Source organism: Squalius cephalus, assembly GCF_949319135.1.
Source record: "Squalius cephalus genome assembly, chromosome: 1".
Lineage (NCBI taxonomy): Eukaryota > Metazoa > Chordata > Actinopteri > Cypriniformes > Leuciscidae > Squalius > Squalius cephalus.
Window position 1 is genome coordinate 29798683 of NC_137122.1, and position 20433 is coordinate 29819115.

The 20433-nt window shown below is 45.0% G+C and overlaps 1 protein-coding gene across 2 annotated transcripts; it reads right to left on the reverse strand.

Moving 5' to 3' along the window:
* Positions 1-2: 2 nt before the first annotated feature.
* On the reverse strand, positions 3-20348 carry LOC307167761 (vascular cell adhesion protein 1). Of its 2 annotated transcripts, XM_079887051.1 has the most exons (12): positions 20274-20348; positions 11893-12135; positions 11467-11796; positions 5262-5504; positions 4840-5169; positions 4008-4250; positions 2907-3161; positions 2477-2806; positions 2121-2363; positions 1796-2023; positions 1453-1704; positions 3-1271 (listed from the first exon to the last, which is right to left on the reverse strand). In XM_079887051.1, the coding sequence occupies exons 1-12, from the start codon at positions 20326-20328 to the stop codon at positions 1099-1101; spliced, it is 2925 nt and encodes a 974-aa protein (XP_079743177.1). In that variant the 5' UTR covers positions 20329-20348; the 3' UTR covers positions 3-1098. The 2 variants fall into 2 exon arrangements, with proteins under 2 accessions (XP_079743177.1, XP_079743178.1); XM_079887052.1 differs by lacking the exons at positions 4840-5169; positions 5262-5504 and having other exon boundaries at positions 4-1271.
* Positions 20349-20433: the final 85 nt, after the last annotated feature.

Consider the following 20433-nt stretch of genomic DNA (forward strand, 5'->3'; position numbering starts at 1 on the left):
GGGGACGTTTATGAACATATAACACCTTTATTAAAATATCACCACCACAAGTCAACAATCAATCAATACATACATCCTGAAACCATTTTCCATTCATTTTATTAATCTTAATAGCTTTTTATACTGTATCTAGGCCTGTGTAAGCTGATATCATTTAATGGTCAGTTAGACAACTAGTTTGAATATAAGAAGCCATGCAAAAATACATAAAAATAAGTCAAGTCACTCAATCATATAACTTGAATATTCTTCTAATTAATGTTTTTACTGTCTGATTTAAGAGTAACTTTTACATTTTTTGTTGGGCTTTAAGTTAAAAGTAGTATGTAAGTAGTTTGATCTTTCATTATTATTTTTAAAATCTGCAAATTAAGTTTGCTTAAAAATATTACTCTATTTCGAAACGTTTTGTACAGTCTTTTTATCCTTTATTGCATCATTATTAAAGAACAAAATAGGCATATTACTATCTGCCAATACAGAATTCAACTACAGATCTGCATTTATGCATAAAAATTTCTAACAACTGTAATAAGTTATGTAACACACAAGATATTTTTTCGTTTCACACAGTCTATTCACCCAACTTTAAACCCACAATCTCACAAAATAGTGGGTAACACTTTTTTACAGCAAATAAAAGTTAGTGTGGCATAGGCTAACCAACATAAGATAACTTGATACGTTTTAAACGTTTCTTTTTTAGCATCTAAGACATTCTTCTTTGACACTGACACATAGTCACACACGTGCTATGAGCTTTTACACATTGAAGGCCCGGTTTCACAGACAGGGTTTAGATATTAAGCCAGGATTAGGCCTTATTGCAATTAGGGCATTTAAGTAGCTTTTATAAACGTGCATCAGAAAAAAAAAACATTACTGGTGTTAATCTTGAGACAAAACAATGGCACTGACTTATATTAAGATATACCAGTGCAAGTTGCTTTCAGTTAAAACAGCTCAAACATGCATTTTAGTCTGGGACTAGCTTAAGCCTTGTCTGTGAAACTGGGGGATAGATAGCCCACCCGTTTTTATTGAACGTATGTAATATGAATGATGTTCAATAGGCAATATCATCTTTGTTCAATGTTATCATTCGCCTCCATTGTTTAACGGACGCATTTCATGATTATCTGGCTGTATTTCATATTTTCCAGTTGTTTTTTTCTTTATCCACAGATAGATAATCATAATTAATGCGATGATAACAAACAGTGCAACAACCACTATAATAACTACAATTGGAATGTAGTTTGGAGAGTTGCCTAGAAAGGAAAAAGCAAAATGTAGGTTTAGTTAATAAAGATCTAATAAAAAATTCTAAATATTTAGCATAACATTCATTTTGTGGTGACTCAACAGTAAAATATCACATAACCAAAATCTGTTAATATCTCATGGCATGGGGAATAAATATCAGATTATTATCACAGTTTTAGCCCTAACCTGTTATCTCCACTTCGAAGGTCTTGTTCTGAAGTCCAAATTTATTCATGGCACTGCATGTATAAACTCCAGCACTGGTAGATGTGGCTTTTTTGTTTAAGGTGATTCGGCACCTCCCAGTGGAGATGATCTTATTTTTAAAGCTCCACGACATTTCAGGGTCTGGGTTACCAGACGAATTGCACTCTAGGTTTATATTACTGTCTTCAGCCACAACAAACTTGTCTTGGCTGGCATGAAACACTGGGGCATCTGTGTTGGAAGAAGAACATTGTTTTTTTTTATTTCTGTGTCAAAGGTTGTTAAAGAAATATATAAAGTATTGAAGAACATTTTTTCATACACAGGATAGTTAGAACGAATGTAGAATTCACAGTTCCATGTTTGTTACTTGCAGTTAATTGATAGCAGCCACTATCATTCCATTTGGGATTATAGGGAAGCTCGATAAGTTTTCCATTTTTGTAGAAGGAGACATCAGGCTTTGGTAATCCATTAGCTACACAAGGACAATGGAAGGGTGTTTTCTCTTTTACTTCGTAGCTTTCACTGCAGTTCAGCTTTGGAGGGTCTATTTTTGTGAAAAAATGTTTTTAAAATTTGATAACAGAAAGACAATCAGAGACACAAAACATCAGGTTTTAACGCAGAAGAACTCTCACACTTACACTCCACTGTGATGTTTAGGATACACGTGGAATTGCCTTGTTCATTAATGGCAATGATTTCATATTGGTCAGAATCATATGTGTTAAGAAGTATAGAAGCATTGAGTTGGCCTAGTGATGATTTGCGTCTCCAAGAGATGACTGGATGAGGGTTACCCACAAGAGAATATGAATTTGGATATGAATTCAAGGAGGTCCCTGTCGTTGGAGACCAGTCCTGACAATGTTCAATGTTTGGCTCATCTGAAAAAGAACATTGGAAACATATAACATACTAATCAGTGTATTTTAAGAGCGTTTCTAGTGTTTTTACATGTGTGGAGGATGGAGATAAAAACATTATTTTGTTTACTAACAATATACAGTAATGTTGAGATGTTCTGATGGGGCTGTTGGAGGAGGTTGAGGTCCTTCTTCTCCCAGTTCCAGCTCTGCTTCACACCAGTACTGAGCTCCATCATCAGCTCTGTCTGGACGGATCAGGAGTTTAGATGTTTTACTGACTGGAGTCTTGATGGTGTCAGTGAAGATGGTTTGATCCACCAGAGTCTGTCCTTTGTACCAGTTGACAGTGAGATTCTGAACAGGAGCCACATTGAGAACGTCACACTGGAGCTCATACTGGTTTCCCTCCATCATTGGTCCGTTGTGATTCACAGTGCTGATGGACACACTGTCTGGAGTCTCTGTGGAGGAAGATTTACACACTGATATCTGCAGTCATCAATGTACGGTAGATATTTCTGAGAATGAAAATATAACAATATCAATAACAGAGGAACTCACTGTAAATAGTCACTGGGAGATTCACTGTACACTGTGTCTTATTATAGTTCATGTAGCAGGTTGGCTCTATGACCCATTCTCTCAGTTCTGACACACTCCATGTGATCAGACTGTCTGTGGTCATGGGCACTGGTCCCTCACTGGCTTCCCATCCCATTCCTTTATGTGGGACATAAGTGCTGCAGTCGACTGAGACAGGACCGCCGTACCTCACAACAACTCTCTGTGGGTTGAGCTGAACTGGACAGTCGCTGTCTATAGAATTGGATGTGATTGAAAACTAATGAATCTCTATCACAGAATAACAGCATCATTTATAATCAGTTTGGGCACTCACTCATCTATCTAGTGATAAAAAAAAACTTTCCTTAGCAAAGTGTGAGCAATAAAATAGTAATGCTTTAAGAGCCAATTACATTGCACACATTTAAAAACACGAGATGCAGGGCAGTGGAATGAAAAAACGTGTCTTTTAACTATGTGGTGTTCCTCACACACTTATGATCCTCAGCGTTAAAATGTTTTTTAATTAAACGGATGTACTACAATTTGTTTCAATAATATATTTTTTTTAAATTAAAACATGTATTTTTGAGGGGATTTCATTTTACTAGACAATATTCACCTGCACATGTATTCCTATATAAAATAATAGAAATATTAGAAATACATTTTCATATTATTTTCAATTAATACAGTGATTAAGTTAAAAACAGAGCAAATGTATTCAATATCCAATGCACTGAAGGCAGATTTGCTCCATTTGATGTGAGAACCAAAGAAAATCATATGTAATACCATTGTGCAACCAGATGCCTGTATAGCCCTATATATGTATCCGGTCTGTCCCTATTGCTTAACAAAGTAGTTTCGGACCACTCTCAAAAAATATATTTAAGCGGACCACTCTCAAATAAATATATATTTTTTTTATATCAGACAAACACACAAAAAAATGTGTAAGCCTACAATAAAAAAATAAAAATAAACAGTTCCTTTCTGTAGTATTACTGTCAGTATTTCTGAAGAAAACTGAAACAGCTGTCGGAAATGATCAATTACATTAACTCACTTAGAATGGAAAATAATAGAAATAGTTACCTTGTATGGACACTTTTACACGTCTGGTGGTGATGCCAACAGAACTGTTTGCAATGCAGAGCAGATCCTCAGGTGTTGATTCTGTTACAGTAAGAGTTTCACTATAAACTATATCAGTTGTGCTGAGACTCCAGCTGATTGTTGGTTTTGGGTTTCCCTCGGCTTCACAAACTATCACCACTGGATATCCTCGAAACACAGGCACTATGGAGGGCAGTTTGGTCTCACTGATGATCGGTCCAACTGCAGGAAGGAGTGAAAAACTGTTTAGAGGTTTTGTATCTGCACTGCATCTTAAATTTCTTATGTCAATCCATATTAATTTTAATCTTGTAACAAAACCAACCAAATTTAGAAATTTAACTAGAAAGAGTTACACACTGGCTGTGTCTGAAATCACATAGTCTCTTCTTGAGTAGGTACTTATTTTGATTAAGTATTTACTTCATGGCTGCCAAAAAAGTATTTTCTATAGTATGAATGTGTGTATAATGAATGTAATCTGGATGAGCTACATTTGCCATAATGTCATTATCACATGACCAGCGTCAGTTTTGTCGCTTCACTGCCATTAACAAATCCTCTCCTGTGGCCTCATGGGATAGTAAAGTGTCTATCGTATGCACACTTTTTGTCTACTCTGTAGTGAATACTGTGAATTCAGACATATACTTCTTGGGTCATATACTGTTTTCGCCAACTATATTGTAGGGAAGTGTGCGATTTTGGTTACAGCCACTGTGTCACACGGTAAGTGCTACAACCAAAAGTCTGATTTGGACAACAGATGTTCTTAAAATATTAATAATAGAAACTGATGGATCTTACTTACAATATACAGTAATGGTGAGATGTTCTGATGGGGCTGTTGGAGGAGGTTGAGGTCCTTCTCCTCCCAGTTCCAGCTCTGCTTCACACCAGTACTGAGCTCCATCATCAGCTTTGTCTGGACGGATCAGGAGTTTAGATGTTTTACTGACTGGAGTCTTGATGGTGTCAGTGAAGATGGTTTGGTTCACCAGAGTCTTTCCTTTGTACCAGTTGATTGAGAGACTCTGAACAGGAGCCACATTGAGAACGTCACACTGGAGCTCATACTGGTTTCCCTCCATCATTGTTCCGTTGTGATTCACAGTGCTGATGGACACACTGTCTGGAGTCTCTGTGGAACAGATTTTAGAGGTATTGATTTCCACAGTCCTGAGTGAATTCCAGATAATAATTAGTTTTTCATGATTAAAAAAAAAAACTCACTGTAAACAATAAATGAGAGATTCTGTGAACACTGTGTTTCATTAGAGAAAATGTGACAAGTTAGCTGCATCTCCCAGTTTGTCACATCAACACTTTTGGAGATGTCTCCAATGTTTTCCAGTGTGTCATCAGATGCCTCCCAACTCAAGACAAAATTATCTATCATGGTAGTGGAGCAGTTCACTGAGAATGAAGCTTCATATTGAACCACCACCTCAGGAGGGTTGAGGGAAATGGGGCAGTCTGTCAAAAGAGAACGAAGACAGTGCATTCTGATAAAACTGATTTATGTGAAAAGTAGTATTAGAGTTCATTAAAGATTTAGTAAAGCTGTAAACAAACATTACGCAAACTGAACGCCTAATTGACTCTGCTACAGACTTTTTTATGCTTGATGTGACAAAATCTGTTAAACATCCAGAATTTAGCATTCACATTTCATGAATCGTGTGGCCATATTTACCCAAAGAGAAGAACAGCATATACAGTAACAGTTTATACACCTCATGTCATTCTAAATCAGTATGACTTTATTTCGTCTGTGATGTGATGAGTCATTTTGACTGCAGTGGTTTGGTGTGTTCATAGTGGTTGTTAAGGTCTTTTGCTCATACCTAATGGCTAGGGAACAAACCACCCATTACTCTAAATCTTACTCCTTGGTACGTAAATGACCCCGCAGTTCAGAGATATTAATATCCAGCAAACATTATTGACAAATCATGTGGTTTGTTGAGCAGAGGTGTGCTATTTTTTTCTAATAAGCTGGGAAACAACCACCTACCACCAACCTTTTGAATGCCTTTAAATTATGCCATAAAAATAATTCACAAGACCATAACTGTATCAATCTAAAAAAAAAAAAAAAAAAAAATCTACTTACTAATTTAATCAATATTCAGTTTCTATAAAAGTTCATGAAATTATCTCATTCATATGTTCCCACCCTGAGTACAGAAGAAAAACAAAGGTCAAAATGTGTTAAACTTTTGGGCATTAGAAGTGTGAAACCTACTTGAAGGACTGTCTGCATGTGCTTTAGTTTCTGTTCAGAGACTTAACAACTGGCACACCCTTCAAAATCATATTCATTCTTTATTGTCCTCGATAGAGGAAATTTGTTTTCAGAGACTGTACCAGGAGCAACATTCAACACGCATAACATGCACATACCACACAGAATTTTGTACACAGAAATAGACATATAAAAAAAAAAAAAAAACGCAAAAAAAAAAAAAAACACATTTACAGTAGATAAATTAAGCATTCTGTGAATTCAATGCTCTTATAGCTGAGATTACAAAACTTTTCCCTAGCAGTGATTTTTTATGGGGTAGCTGTCTGTATCTGCGGCCTGAGGGAAGAAGGGTGAAACATGAGTTAAGAGGGTGGCTGGGAGTTTGTACAATGGTGTTTGCTCTACAAATGGTAGCTGCGTCACTCAGAGCCAGCAAGTTGGATGTGGGAAGACCAATTATTTTTGAGGAAGTGTTAATGATTTTAAGGAGCTTGTTTCTATTAGCGAGAGAAAGCATAGTAAAATAGCAGGTGGCACAATACAAGAGGATGGGTTCAATGATACTACGGTACAAAAGAAGAAGAAGGTGTGGTTTGACTGAGAAAGTCCTGAGTTTACGTATGACAAATAGTGTCTGTTGGCAGCGCCTATGAATGTCTGTGATGTGATGGTCAAAACTCAATTTATTGTCCAAAATAATGCCAAGGTACCTGAAACTGTCAACAATGTCTACTGACTGGCCATTGATGGAAATAGGGCAGTGAGCAGTGGAGAGTTTTTTGCATGTGTCCAGGATAAGTTCCTTTGTTTTAGTAATGTTAAGGAGGAGATGAATGTCTGTACAAAGTGTGGCTGTTCAGGGGTGGGTAGGCTCCTGAGCAGTCTTTCACATTCAGTGGTGCAATTCAGGGTGTCAAACCTGGCATAAAATTTGTTCAGGTCTTTAGTGAATGAGCTGATCAGTAGATGTAGGAATGCTGGCTTTCGAAGTGGTTCCAGTGAGTGTTTTCAACTTCTGAAAGGCCTGTCCGGTGTTCATACTGAAATCCTTTTCTAATTTTTCCTTGCAAGTTTGCCTTTTTGATTTCATTTTTCACAGAGCGGTTAATGTCTCTCAGAGAAAGACATTCTTTGTGATTGTTGCCTTGTTGTTTCTTCTTGAGTTTGAGTTTTATTTGGCATGTCATCCATGGTCTCGAGTTGGGATATCTTTTAACAGTTTTGACTGGAATGCTGGTTGCCATGCAAAACTTGATGTAATCAGTTATCATCTCCGTTTTTATATCCAGGTCGCCATAAAAAATTCTCTAGTCTGTACATGCAAATGATCCCTGGAGTTGTGCAGTTCCATCCTCTGTCCACTGGGTGATGCTGTAGGTAGCTGGCTTTTCTCTCTTCAGCATTTGCCTATATTGCGGAAGCAAAAAGACGATGTTGTGATCCGCGGAGTCTAGTTGGGGCTGCCGCTGCACGCGAGCAGTATAAGCATTGTTTCTGTTCCCGTAGCACCGTTCCCTTATCGAGTCGGTTCCTCAACATTACGTATGGGGTACGTATAAAACCCCGCCGTGTGAAGTAATATCCCTGTACACAGTTCAGCAGCACTGAACTGGTGTGATATAGGGGGTGGAAAAAGGCAACAAAAATGTTGGTGCTTGAATATACTGCCGGCCTCAATAAGCAGGCTTAGATAATGGGGACAAAATTAAGAATGTGTTTTATATAAACAGTAGATCATTTCACGGACGCAAGAGAATATACTGTAGCGCCTCGCGCTGCTTAGACGACCAGGTTGAAACCATGGTTTGAAACACGCGCCAGGCGGGGGAATGTCCAAGTTATAAAATCTCGCAAAAGTGTTGTGAGATGACCATCCTGCCGCAAGGCAAATGTCCTGAATAGACATACCTTTAGCCCAAGCCCATGACGATGCCAAACTCCTAGTAGAGTGGGCACTCACTCCTATTGAGCAATCGAGTCCTCGGGAAGCATTAAGCCAGTCGTACAGCCTCCACAATCCAGTGACAGCCTCTGTTTCGACAGCGGGTCGCCTTTCTTAGCACCCGCAAAGCAGACGAAGAGCTGCTCTGAGGCTCGAAACTGGCTAGTTCTGTTCACATAAGCACGCAGCACGCGCACGGGGCACAGGGCGCATTTCTGTGACACCGAATCAGTGGTTTGCTCAGAGGAGCAAAACGCTTGTATTGTGATCACCTGGGCTCTGAAAGGGGTTGAGAGCACTTTCTGTGTATAGCCGTGCCTGGGCGTGAGTCTGAACATGCAATCGTCTGGGCCGAACTGCATACAGGCACTGTTGACTGATAGGGCATGCAAATCACAAACTCGTTTTCCACATGCTAGCGCGAGCAGCAGCGCTGTCTTAAATGAGAGCACTTTTAAGTCGCTAGATTCGGCTGGTTCGAATGGTGGGTCGGATACTAATGATAGGTCCCATTCTGGCATCTGACGAAGGCGGGGAGGATTCAGCCGCCTCGCCCCCAAAGAAAGCTCGTTATTAGGGGGTGTTAACCGACTGAACGGTCATCCAGCATGTCATGAGAGGCGGTGATAGCGGCCACGTAAACTTTCAATGTAGAGGGGGAGCTGCCAGCATCTAGACGTTCCTGCAGGAAGGTCAAAACAGTGTGGATATCACAACCACTCGAGTCTTCATGTCTGCTAGTACACCAGTTTGCAAACACTCTCCATTTCAATGCGTGTAAGCGCCTCGTCAAAGGAGCCCTGGCCTCCGATATCGTTTGTAACACTCGCTGTGAGACGACACGCTGGTTCACTCCATACTGATCTGCCACACATGCAGGTCCCACAATTCCGGCCTGCGGTGCCATATGGTGCCCTTCGCCTGGGACAAAAGGTCCCTTCTCAGCGGGATCCGCCACGGGGGGGACGACGACAGGTTCACCAATTCCAGAAACTGGTGCTACCAGAAGCAGAGCAACCCTCTCTTCCCTGATCTTTTGCAGCACTAGCGGCATTGGGGGAAATGCATACTTCCGACCTCTGGGCCAGTGGCTTGACAGCGCGTCTCCTTTCAGAGGAGCCGTTGTCAGCGAGAAGTACAGCGGGCAGTGGGCGTTCTCTTCTGATGCAAAGAGGTCGATCTCCACTTCACCAAAAAGATTCCAGATCATCTTTATTGTCTGAGGGTGTAATCTCCACTCTCCGTGCACAATGCCCTTCCTGGACAGGGCATGTCCACGCTGCAATTCAAACTGCCCAGTACATGTACTGCCCGGATCTAAAGGAGGTCCCGATCCGCCCACAAGAGCAGGTGCCTCGCCAAGCCCTGCAGGGAGCGCGAGCGCATTCCTCCCTGGCGATTGATGTACGCCACCACCGCCGTGTTGTCCGTCCGGATAAGAACACAATGGTCTTTCATGAACGGAAGAAAACTCTGCAGCGCCAAACGAACAGCTTCCATCTCCAAGCAGTTTAAATGCTAGCGCTTCTGGTCTCTCACCCACACACCGAACGCTTTTCTGCCATCGCAGAGGGCTCCCCAGCCTGACAGTGACGCATCTGTGGTGACCACCATCCATCTGACCACTCTGCCCATAGTAGCACCCTGGCTACATGGCTGTACCAAACCAGGGTGTCAGAGCCTCGAGACATGATCGCGTTATGACAGGGCGCTCTGTCCCCGCTCTCCATGCCTGTGGCTGTGCCCGGCTCTGTAACCATAGTTGCAGCGGTCTCATATGCAGTAAGCCCAGTCGGCAGACGGAGGCTGCAGCTGCCATTAGACCCAGTAGCCTCTGAAACGTTTTCAGGGGGATTGCCTTGCCCAGCACGAAAGAGGCCAGTGTACTGTGAATGGACTGAATTCTCCGTTCTGATAAACGCGCGAGCATTGTGCGCGAGTCCAGGACCGTACCCAGAAAAGTAATCGACTGGCAGGGCTGAAGCGTGCTCTTTTGCATGTTCAGACAAACCCAGACACGCCAAATCCATTTTTTTGTGACAGCCTGTGTTTGTGCTCCTCGAGTACACCTCGCCTGAGCGATGATCAGCCAGTCGTCGAGGTAGTTCAACACACGCATTCCACTGAGCCTCAGGGTGAGGGCGCTGCTTTCATTAATGCACATTGTAAACACCCCCGCGTGGCTAAAGCCAGCCCGAATGGTAACACTTTGAATTGGTATGCAACACCTTCGAATGCAAATCGCAGAAAGCGCCTGTGATGAGGGGCTATCTGTATGTGAACGTAAGCGTCCTTTAGATGCACCGCAATGAAATGGTCCTTGGGCTGGATGTGCACGAGGATCTGCTTCACTGTAATCATTTTGAATGCGCGTTTCGCGAGTGCTTTGTTTAGCAGTCTTAGATCTAAGATGGGATGCATACCCCTGTCTTTTTTCGGAACAAGAAAATAGCGGCTGTACAGCCTGCATTTCCTCTGCTCTTCGGGTACCATCTCTACTGCCTGCTTGGCCAGGAGGGAGGAAATTTCTGCCCGTAGTAGCGGGGCGCTCTGTTCTGATACTTCTGACATAATCACGCCGCCAAAGCGGGATGGTCTGCGAGCGAACTGAAGAATATAGCCGCGCTTTATAGTGTTGATCACCAAATCTGACTCCGCCGGGAGCGCTGCCCACACGCTCAGGTGGCTCGATAAATGGGGCTGCGGTGACGCCTATATAGTGGCTGTCACAGCTAATCAGGCGAATACTCGGACGCCATTGGCTATTTGCAAGCAAAAGAGTGATTCATTCAGGGAAAGGGTTTTCCCCATACGTAATGTCGAGGAACCGACTCGATAAGGGAACGCATAGTCTCTTGAGTAGGTACTTATTTTGAGTAAGTATTTACTTCATGGCCGGCAAAAAAAAAAATTCTATAGTATGAATGTAATCTAGATGAACTACATTCGCCATGCTGTCATTATCACATGACCAGCGTCAGTTTTGTTGCTCTACTGCCATTAACAAATCCTCTCCTGTGGCCTCGTGGGATAGTAAAGTGTCTATCGTATGCACTCTTTTTGTCTACACTTTAGTGAGTACTGTGAATTCAGACATATACTTCTTGGGTCATATACTGTTTTCGCCAACTATATTGTAGGGAAGTGTGCGATTTTGGTTACAGCCACTGTGTCACACGGTAAGTGCTACAACCAAAAGTCTGATTTTTGAATATTAATAATAGAAACTGACAGATCTTACTTACAATATACAGCAATGTTGAGATGTTCTGATGGGGCTGTTGGAGGAGGTTGAGGTCCTTCTTCTCCCAGTTCTAGCTTTGCTTCACACCAGTACTGAGCTCCATCATCAGCTCTGTCTGGACGGATCAGGAGTTTAGATGTTTTACTGACTGGAGTCTTGATGGTGTCAGTGAAGATGGTTTGGTTCACCAGAGTCTGTCCTTTGTACCAGTTGATTGAGAGACTCTGAACAGGAGCCACATTGAGAACGTCACACTGGAGCTCATACTGGTTTCCCTCCATCATTGTTCCGTTGTGATTCACAGTGCTGATGGACACACTGTCTGGAGTCTCTGTGGAACAGATTTTAGAGGTATTGATTTCCACAGTCCTGAGTGAATTCCAGAAAATAATTAGTTTTGCATGATTTGAAATAAAAAAAAACTCACTGTAAACAATAAATGAGAGATTCTGTGAACACTGTGTTTCATTAGAGAAAATGTGACAAGTTAGCTGCATCTCCCAGTTTGTCACATCAACACTTTTGGAGATTTCTCCAGTGTTTCCCAGTGTGTCATCAGATGCCTCCCAACTCAAGACAAAATCATCTGTCATGGTAGTGGAGCAGTTCACTGAGAATGAAGCTTCATATTGAACCACCACCTCAGGAGGGTTGAGGGAAATGGGGCAGTCTGTCAAAAGAGAACGAAGACAGTGCATTCTGATAAAACTGATTTATGTGAAAAGTAGTATTAGAGTTCATTAAAGATTTAGTAAAGCTGTAAACAAACATTACGCAAACTGAACGCCTAATTGACTCTGCTACAGACTTTTTTATGTTTGATGTGACAAAATCTGTTAAACATCCAGAATTTAGCATTCACATTTCATGAATCGTGTGGCTTGTATTTACCCAAAGAGAAGAACAGCATATACAGTAACAGTTTATACACCTCATGTCATTCTAAATCAGTATAACTTCTGCGGTGGCAAACAATTTTCTAATACTGAATAAGAGACAAACAGGTATCAATTATCTTTAACAATTATTTATTCCCTTGCAAGGAAAGGTCAGCAGTCATACAGTCATACAAAGTGCCTGCAGAGTGTGACAACGAGTGTGGGGTATCCTTCATTCTTTATAGTTGTTCCTCCCCCAAGGTTGTTTTCCCGAGGCTACATCAAGATACATCTTAGCCATAACTAACATATTGTTTAGATTTGTCTATCATATTTAATCATATTACACCCTTGAATGGAGACTCTCTGTCTTGGTCATTCATTCAGTCACATTAACTTTTGTCAGGTCCTATACAAGGTCAAGGACATACACATGTATATTCATAAGGGTATGTATCGACACTACATTCATCTGATTATCATCATATTTCTAAGATTCTATGAATATAAGAAAATGCAAACATATAGAACATATTAAATTTCTTCCACACTTTATTTCGTCTGTGATGAGATGAGTCATTTTGACTGCAGTGGTTTGGTGTGTTTATAGTGGTTGTTAAGGCAAACATTAGCTTTTCTTTTGCTCATACCTAATGGCTAGGGAACAAACCACCCATTACTCTAAATCTTACTCCTTGGTACGTAAATGACCCTGCAGTTCAGAGATATTAATATCCAGCAAACATTATTGACAAATCGATACTCGGTTACTCACGTAACCTCGGTTCTCTCTAGAGAGGGAACGAGTATTGCGTAAGGAACTTACGCTACGGGAAAAGTCATCTTTTCTCGAGATACTGAAGCCAAAAAATTATCCTTAATTTTTCATAATTTGTCAACGCAGTGCAGCAGGCAGCACAGCAGAGCTAGAGCGGGCAATACTGCGTGCTCATTGGCTGCCGCGCGGCAACTGCTTAAGCCTACCAGTGAGCCCCGCGTGACGTCACGCCCAATCAGGGTGCGCGCACCCTCGCGCGTCACAGCCCGCCAGAAGGGGCGGCGTCAGAGCGTATAAAAACAGGGCTCGGAGGCTTAATTCTCTGGTTTCTGTCGAATGAAGCGACATGAGCTCGAGGCGCAAGCACGGCAGGGAACGCAATACTCGTTCCCTCTCTAGAGAGAACCGAGGTTACGTGAGTAACCGAGTATCGTTCTCTTACGAGAGGTTCTCTCGTATTGCGTAAGGAACTTACGCTACGGGAACCCTTTGTCAACGCCGTGCGCGCCATGCATCCACACACAACTCCAGGGGGAGGGGACCCGGGGAGTGAAGAGTGGGGAGAGAGGTGGCCAGCAATGCGGGCCAACACATGTACATAAGCACCCGTAGGGAGAAACAGAGCGGCGCAGCCGCTCAGGTCTGTATATAAAAGCTTTCCCTGAAAGTGCGGCTCGACCAGAAGAGTCAAATCTAATATCCAGCCTGCGAAGAGCAGGGCATGAACATGATTTTAGACTGCAAGAAGTTTAGCCTGCAGGGCGGGAACTTCCAGGTTATAAAACCTAACAAATGTAGACGGGGAGGCCCAGCCTGCTGCCGTACAAATGTCATAAATGGAAATCCCACTGGACCATGCCCACGATGAGGCAACGCCTCTGGTGGAATGAGCCCGTATGCCCAGAGGGCACTGCAGGTCTTTGGACGCGTATGCTGTCGCAATAGCGTCCACTATCCATCTGGATAGCGTCTGTTTCGAGGCGGCGAGACCCTTGGTGTGCCCACCAAACGAAACAAAGAGCTGCTCTGAGAGCCTGAAGGCTGCAGAGCGCGTAATATAAAGCCTTAACGCCCTGACAGGGCAAAGGAGGTTATTATCGACCTCGCTGGCTGCCGGCGGCAGGGCTGAGAGGGAGATAATCTGTGCTCTGAAAGGAGTACCCAACACTTTAGGGACATAGCCATGTCTAGGTTTGAGAATGACTAACGAGTCGTTAGGTCCAAACTCGAGACACGACGCGCTAACTGATAGCGCATGCAAGTCACCCACACGTTTTACTGAGGCGAGGGCCAGCAGAAAAACGGTTTTGAAAGTGAGGTATTAGAGACCCACAGAGTCTAACGGCTCGAAGGGAAAAGCTTTAAGGGCCTCCAGGACCAAAGACAGATCCCATATCGGAACCGAAGGTGGCCGTGGAGGGTTCAGCCTCCTGGCGCCTCGCAGGAAACGGGTAATGAGTTTGTTTCTTCCTAGTGCGCGGCCGCGCGCCGAGTCGGCGAACGCAGCAATCGCCGCAACATACACCTTGAGCGTGGAGGGGGACCTGCCCGCGTCCAAGAGCTCTTGGAGGAAGTTCAGAACCTGTGGAACCCTACAGGACTGAGAGTTCAAACTCTTCCCTGCACACCATTTGTTAAACACTGACCATTTAGACGCATAGAGCCGCCTCGTCGAGGGGGCTCTGGACTGCGAGGTCGTGTTAACTACCCCTTCTGGCAGATCAGCGAATATTCGTTGATTACCCACGCATGCAGAGACCAGCGCTCTGGATGGGGATGCAGAATTGACCCTCGGGCTTGAGAGAGACGGTCTCTCCTCGCCGGAATCGGCCACGGGGCTGTGTCTGACAGGCTCACCAGCTCCGGGAACCAGGGTTGGTTCTCCCAGTGCGGGGCTATGAGGAGCACTGCGCAGCGCGTTTCCCTGATCTTTGCTAATACCTGAGGCAGCATTGAGATCGGGGGGAAAGCGTACAACGGGACACTGGGCCAAACTTGGGCCAGCGCATCCTTGCTCTTCGAAAAGAACCTTTTGCACTGAGCGTTCTCGCTTGTGGCAAAAAGGTCCAATTTCGCTTCGCCGAAGCGGCGCCACAACGTCTGTACCGTCTGGCTGTGTAACGCCCATTCCCCTGGGGTAACATTGTCCCTGGACAGTTTGTCCGGGTCGTCGTTCAGGTGCCCGGGCACGTGCGCGGCTCTCAGCGAGCGCAGCGAGCCCTGAGCCCAGACCAAAAGGCGTTCTGTTAGAGCGCGCAGGGCTCTGGATCTGAGTCCGCCCTGGCGGTTCACGTAGGACACCACTGACATGTTGTCTGAGCGAACTAGCACGTGGTGTCCCCGCAAGTATGGGAGAAAATGCTTCAAAGCCTTCTCGACCGCTAACATCTCCAGACAGTTTATATGGAGGTTCCGCTCTGGGCCCGACCAGGGGCCGCAGATTGGTCTGCCCCCGTAAAGCGCTCCCCAACCCATGTTGGACGCGTCTGTCGAGACCACTTTGCGGTGTGAGATGACTCCCATTGTCACTCCCTGTCGGTACCATTCGGGCGCTAGCCAGGGCTGCAGGGCTGAGACACAGACCTGAGTCACGCTGACTTGAGCGCTGCCCGAAACCCACGCTCCGCGGGGTATTTTCGATTTCAGCCAGCATTGAAGCGGGCGCATTCGAAGTAAACCCAGCTGTAGGACCGCTGCGGCTGATGCCATATGGCCTAACAGCTTCTGGAAACGTTTCAGAGGGAGGTATCTGCCCTTTTGGAAGGATGCGGCGAGGTGTCGAACACAGCGCGCGCGCTGTTCTGACAGCCTGGCCGTCATCGCCACCGAGTCCAGTTCTATTCCTAGGAAGGAAATTGACTGACTGGGGATAAGTGAGCTCTTGGCCCAGTTCACCGAAAGACCCAGGCTTTCCAGATGACTGAGAAGCGCTATCTTGTGAGAGATGAGTTCCTCTTTTGACTGCGCTAGAATGAGCCAATCGTCCAGATAGTTCAGAATTCGCATGCCCTGTTTTCTCAGGGGAGCGAGAGCTGAATCCATGCACTTCGTAAATGTACGGGGTGCTAGGGACAGGCCGAACAGAAGGACGGTATATTGATACACCTGGCCGTCGAAGGCGAATCTCAAGAATGGCCTGTGACGGGGTATAATCTGGATTTGAAAATACGCGTCTTTCAGATCGAGAGATATGAACCAGTCCCTCGGGCGAATTAGCGCGAGGATCTGCCTGGTCGTAAGCATTTTGAACGGCCGTCTCATGAGAGCCCTGTTCAAATGTCTCAGATCTAATATGGGTCTGAGCCCACCGTCCTTCTTGGGCACGAGGAAATAACGGCTGTAAAAGCCCGCCTCGGTCAGAGAAGGAGGAACTCTCTCTATTGGGGTTTTTTTTTTTTTTTTTTTTTTTTTTTTTTTTTCGTAGCAGCTTCGCTATTTCTGCATGAAGCAGATGGGCTGCTTCTGCGTTCACTTTCATTTCGGTCCGGGCTTGAAAGCGCGGAGGCCGACGACTGAACTGTAGCGAATAGCCCTGTATTACCGTGTCCAGCACCCATGTCGACACACCCGGAATAGCTTTCCATGCATTCGCACTCATAGCTAGGGGTCGAATGGCCTCTGAGTCCTGCCCGCTGCATAGCGCGGGACGAGGGACCTGCAGTGGCGGGCGCGCGGTGCGCGCTGAGACAGTGCTTCGAGACGGGGACTCGCTGATAGCAGTGACCGGCCGGATTGCGCTGAGAGAGCGCGCGTGAGTGTTTATAGCAGAGTGTGAACGCAGGGGAGCGGGCACAGGACTCTTTATTAAAACACGGCCGGTGGCAGTGGCGATATCTGAACCCTGAACGTGTGAGACAGAGCGAACAGCGTGTGGTTGTGAGCACTCGTGAGCGGGCACCTTTCCTACACTTAACACTCGAGCGGCAAGTGCGCGCTTTATGTGAGTGTGCTCTGTGGGGTACACAGGGGGAATTGTGCTTGTGTGTAGAAATGAACACTGGGTCGTGGGCATATTTACTACACTCAAACACCGTCGGCGTGAGCCGAATAACCAGAATTAACACTCTTTGCCAGATTTTCTGGGCCGCTGTGCGAACAGCGTTTGTGTGCAGGCGAGCGAGTTGTATAACTGACTCATTGGCTGCAATACACACACTTTCTGCGTGTGAGAAGCTGGCCGCGAGCTTGGATCAGCGAACAGCATAAAAAATTTTGCTGCCAGAGCCGGGATCGAACACGGGTCTCTGGTGTGAAAGCCTGTTATTCTGCCACTGAGCCACAGGGGAAGAGTGCATAGGCTATCGGTTCGCTCGAGCATAAGAGAGGGCGGGTCATGTTTTTCGTCGGCGATAGCGTGCAGACGTGCGTGTATTATAACAGGCTCGTTGCTGCAACATTAACATTTTCAGCCGCCTAAACTCAGAGGGGGCTGAGAAACGTATGGGAATTGGAGAATGGCCCGGCCTCAGCGGGGCTACAAACATCTCCCTCCTCATTCCGCCGGTGAGTGAGGCACGCGGGGTGCTGAGCATTACTCGTGACCGTCCGCTCTGACATCCCTGAGAACGGCGCAGTTTGCGCGGGAAGCGGGGCGAGTAGCCGGAGCGTCGTCATGTTTTGCAGGCGAGCGTGTAAGGTAACAGGCTCGTTTACTGCAATATTAATATTTCCAGCCGCCTGAACTTAGAGGGGACTGAGAAATATGTGAGAAAGGCGGAAGCCAAGCCTCGGTGGGACTCGAACGCTCTCTTTCCTCCTATCACCGGCGAGTGACGGACGCGGGGACAGTAGCTTTCTTGTAACGTAAAGAAAACTAACCCCGCGACTGTCAGCTTCTGCAATCCCTTGTGAGCGGCGCAGTCCGCGCGGCTCGAACAGAGGGAGAGAGTGCGGGGAGGGCGAGTAGCCAGAGAGCGTTATCATGTTTGCAGGCGTGCGTGTACTGTAACAGGCTCGTTTACTGCAATATTAATATTTCCAGCCGCCTGAACTTAGAGGGGACTGAGAAATATGTGAGAAAGGCGGTAGCCAAGCCTCGGTGAGACTCGAACACTCTCTTTTCTCCTATCACCGGCGAGTGACGGACGCGGGGACAGTAGCTTTCTTGTAACGTAAAGAAAACTAACCCCGCGACTGTCAGCTTCTGCAATCCCTTGTGAGCGGCGCAGTCTGCGCGGCTCGAACAGAGGGAGAGAGTGCGGGGAGGGCGAGTAGCCAGAGAGCGTTATCCTGTTTGCAGGCGTGCGTGTACTGTGACAGGCTCGTTTACTGCAGTATAGATATTCCCAGTAGCCTGAACTAGGAGGGGACTGAGAAATATGTTAGAGATGGAGGTTAGACCGGCCTTGGCGGGTCTAGAACACTCTTTTCTCCTTTCGCCGGGAGACGGCGGGCGGGGGGGAGGGGGGTAGCTTTCTTGTAACGTAAAGAAAGCTAGCCCCGTGACCGTACGCGTCTGCGATCCCTTGTGAGCGGCACGTTTTGCGCGGCTCGAACAGAGGGAGAGAGCGAGCCCCGTAATCATCCGCATCTCTAACACACCTTGTGAGAGGCGCAGTTGCGCGGCTCGACAGAGGGAGAGAGAGAGAGCGGGGAGTGGTGCGAGGCATTTGAAACAACACCTCGTGTAAAGATACATCAGTAAAACACATAATGAGAAAGGATATATCGCCGGATAGCTGAGCTGACACGGCAGGCTGAAGGCGGCGAAGATTCGTCCGGCTTCCTCAGGCTGTCCTAGGCTGGCTCGTTGCTGGTTTCGACGGCGACGGCTTCTCTCAGAGAGCAGCGATGCGAAGAGCTTCGCTGAAGAGACAGAAATCAGAGAATTAAGCCTCCGAGCCCTGTTTTTATACGCTCTGACGCCGCCCCTTCTGGCGGGCTGTGACGCGCGAGGGTGCGCGCACCCTGATTGGGCGTGACGTCACGCGGGGCTCACTGGTAGGCTTAAGCAGTTGCCGCGCGGCAGCCAATGAGCACGCAGTATTGCCCGCTCTAGCTCTGCTGTGCTGCCTGCTGCACTGCGTTGACAAATTATGAAAAATTAAGGATAATTTTTTGGCTTCAGTATCTCGAGAAAAGATGACTTTTCCCGTAGCGTAAGTTCCTTACGCAATACGAGAGAACCTCTCGTAAGAGAACATGTGGTTTGTTGAGCAGAGGTGTGCTATTTTTTCTAATAAGCTGGGAAACAACCACCTACCAACCTTTTGAATGCCTATAAATGATGCCATAAAAATAATTCAAAAGACCTTAACTGTATCAATCTAAAAAAAAAAATCTACTTACTAATTTAATCAATATTCAGTTTCTATAAAAGTTCATGAAATTATCTCATTCATATGTTCCCACCCTGAGTACAGAAGAAAAACAAAGGTCAAAATATGTTAAACTTTTGGGCGTTAGAAGTGTGAAACCTACTTGAAGGACTGTCTGCATGTGCTTTAGTTTCTGTTCAGAGACTTAACAACTGACACACCCTTCAAAAAGAAGCTTTTGGATAGTAAAAAAATGTCTGGCTTTAGAAATTAATATCATCTCTCAGATAAAATCAGATGGAACACTTTACAAAGTGCCATAGCTTTAAAACATGATGTTGCATGTTCTTTTGCATATAAAAATGTTTTAAAGCTATGGCACTTTGCAAAGTGTTCCATCTGATTTTATCTGAGAGATGATATTAATTTCTAAAGCCAGACATTGTTTTACTATCCAAAAGCTTCTTTTTAACTTTTGAATGATTTTGAAGGGTATGGTGTGTAATATGCACGCCCTCCTCATCCCTAATCCTACCCAAGGGGTTTACAGTGCGTATCATTTGAACGCAAAAACTCGTTTTGGCGTAGGCCAATAAATGATACGAGAAATATCATTTGTGCTATAGATACGCACTTTCATGAGATCGTGTTGGTTGTTAAGTCTCTGAACAGAAACTAAAGCACGTGCAAACAGTCCTTCAAGTAGGTTTCACACTTCTAATGCCATCTCAAGAAAAACAGATTTGGTTTTAGTAGAAATAGGGCTACGAAGACACGAAAGAAACAGGGTTACAAACATAAAGAACTATCTCAGGAGGACTTTTTGGCCCTTTAGCTATGACAAAGCTTAAAGACATGACAGAAACCACAGAACGACGAAATGGTGAGAACTTACCGCCATGAACAAAAGTGATCAGCAAGAGACCTATCAACCGTTGAAGCAGAAGCATTGTCGGCACAAACAAATGATTGGCAGTGATGGAGCGGTAATGCCAGAGATGGATGATAGATGGATGATTGCTGTTAAAAAGGATTTATTTTCTTCTAACTGTCAA

Bases quoted from the DNA above. Each gene is read 5' to 3' on its own strand.
- LOC307167761 (XM_079887051.1), bottom strand. From the start codon at position 20,328: ATGCTTCTGCTTCAACGGTTGATAGGTCTCTTGCTGATCACTTTTGTT. The intron at 11,797-11,892 runs GTGAGTTTTTTT...TCTGTTCCACAG, and splicing joins TCTCTCATTTATTGTTTACA to AGACTCCAGACAGTGTGTCC. The intron at 2,024-2,120 runs GTAAGTGTGAGA...TCACAAAAATAG, and splicing joins CCTAAACATCACAGTGGAGT to ACCCTCCAAAGCTGAACTGC.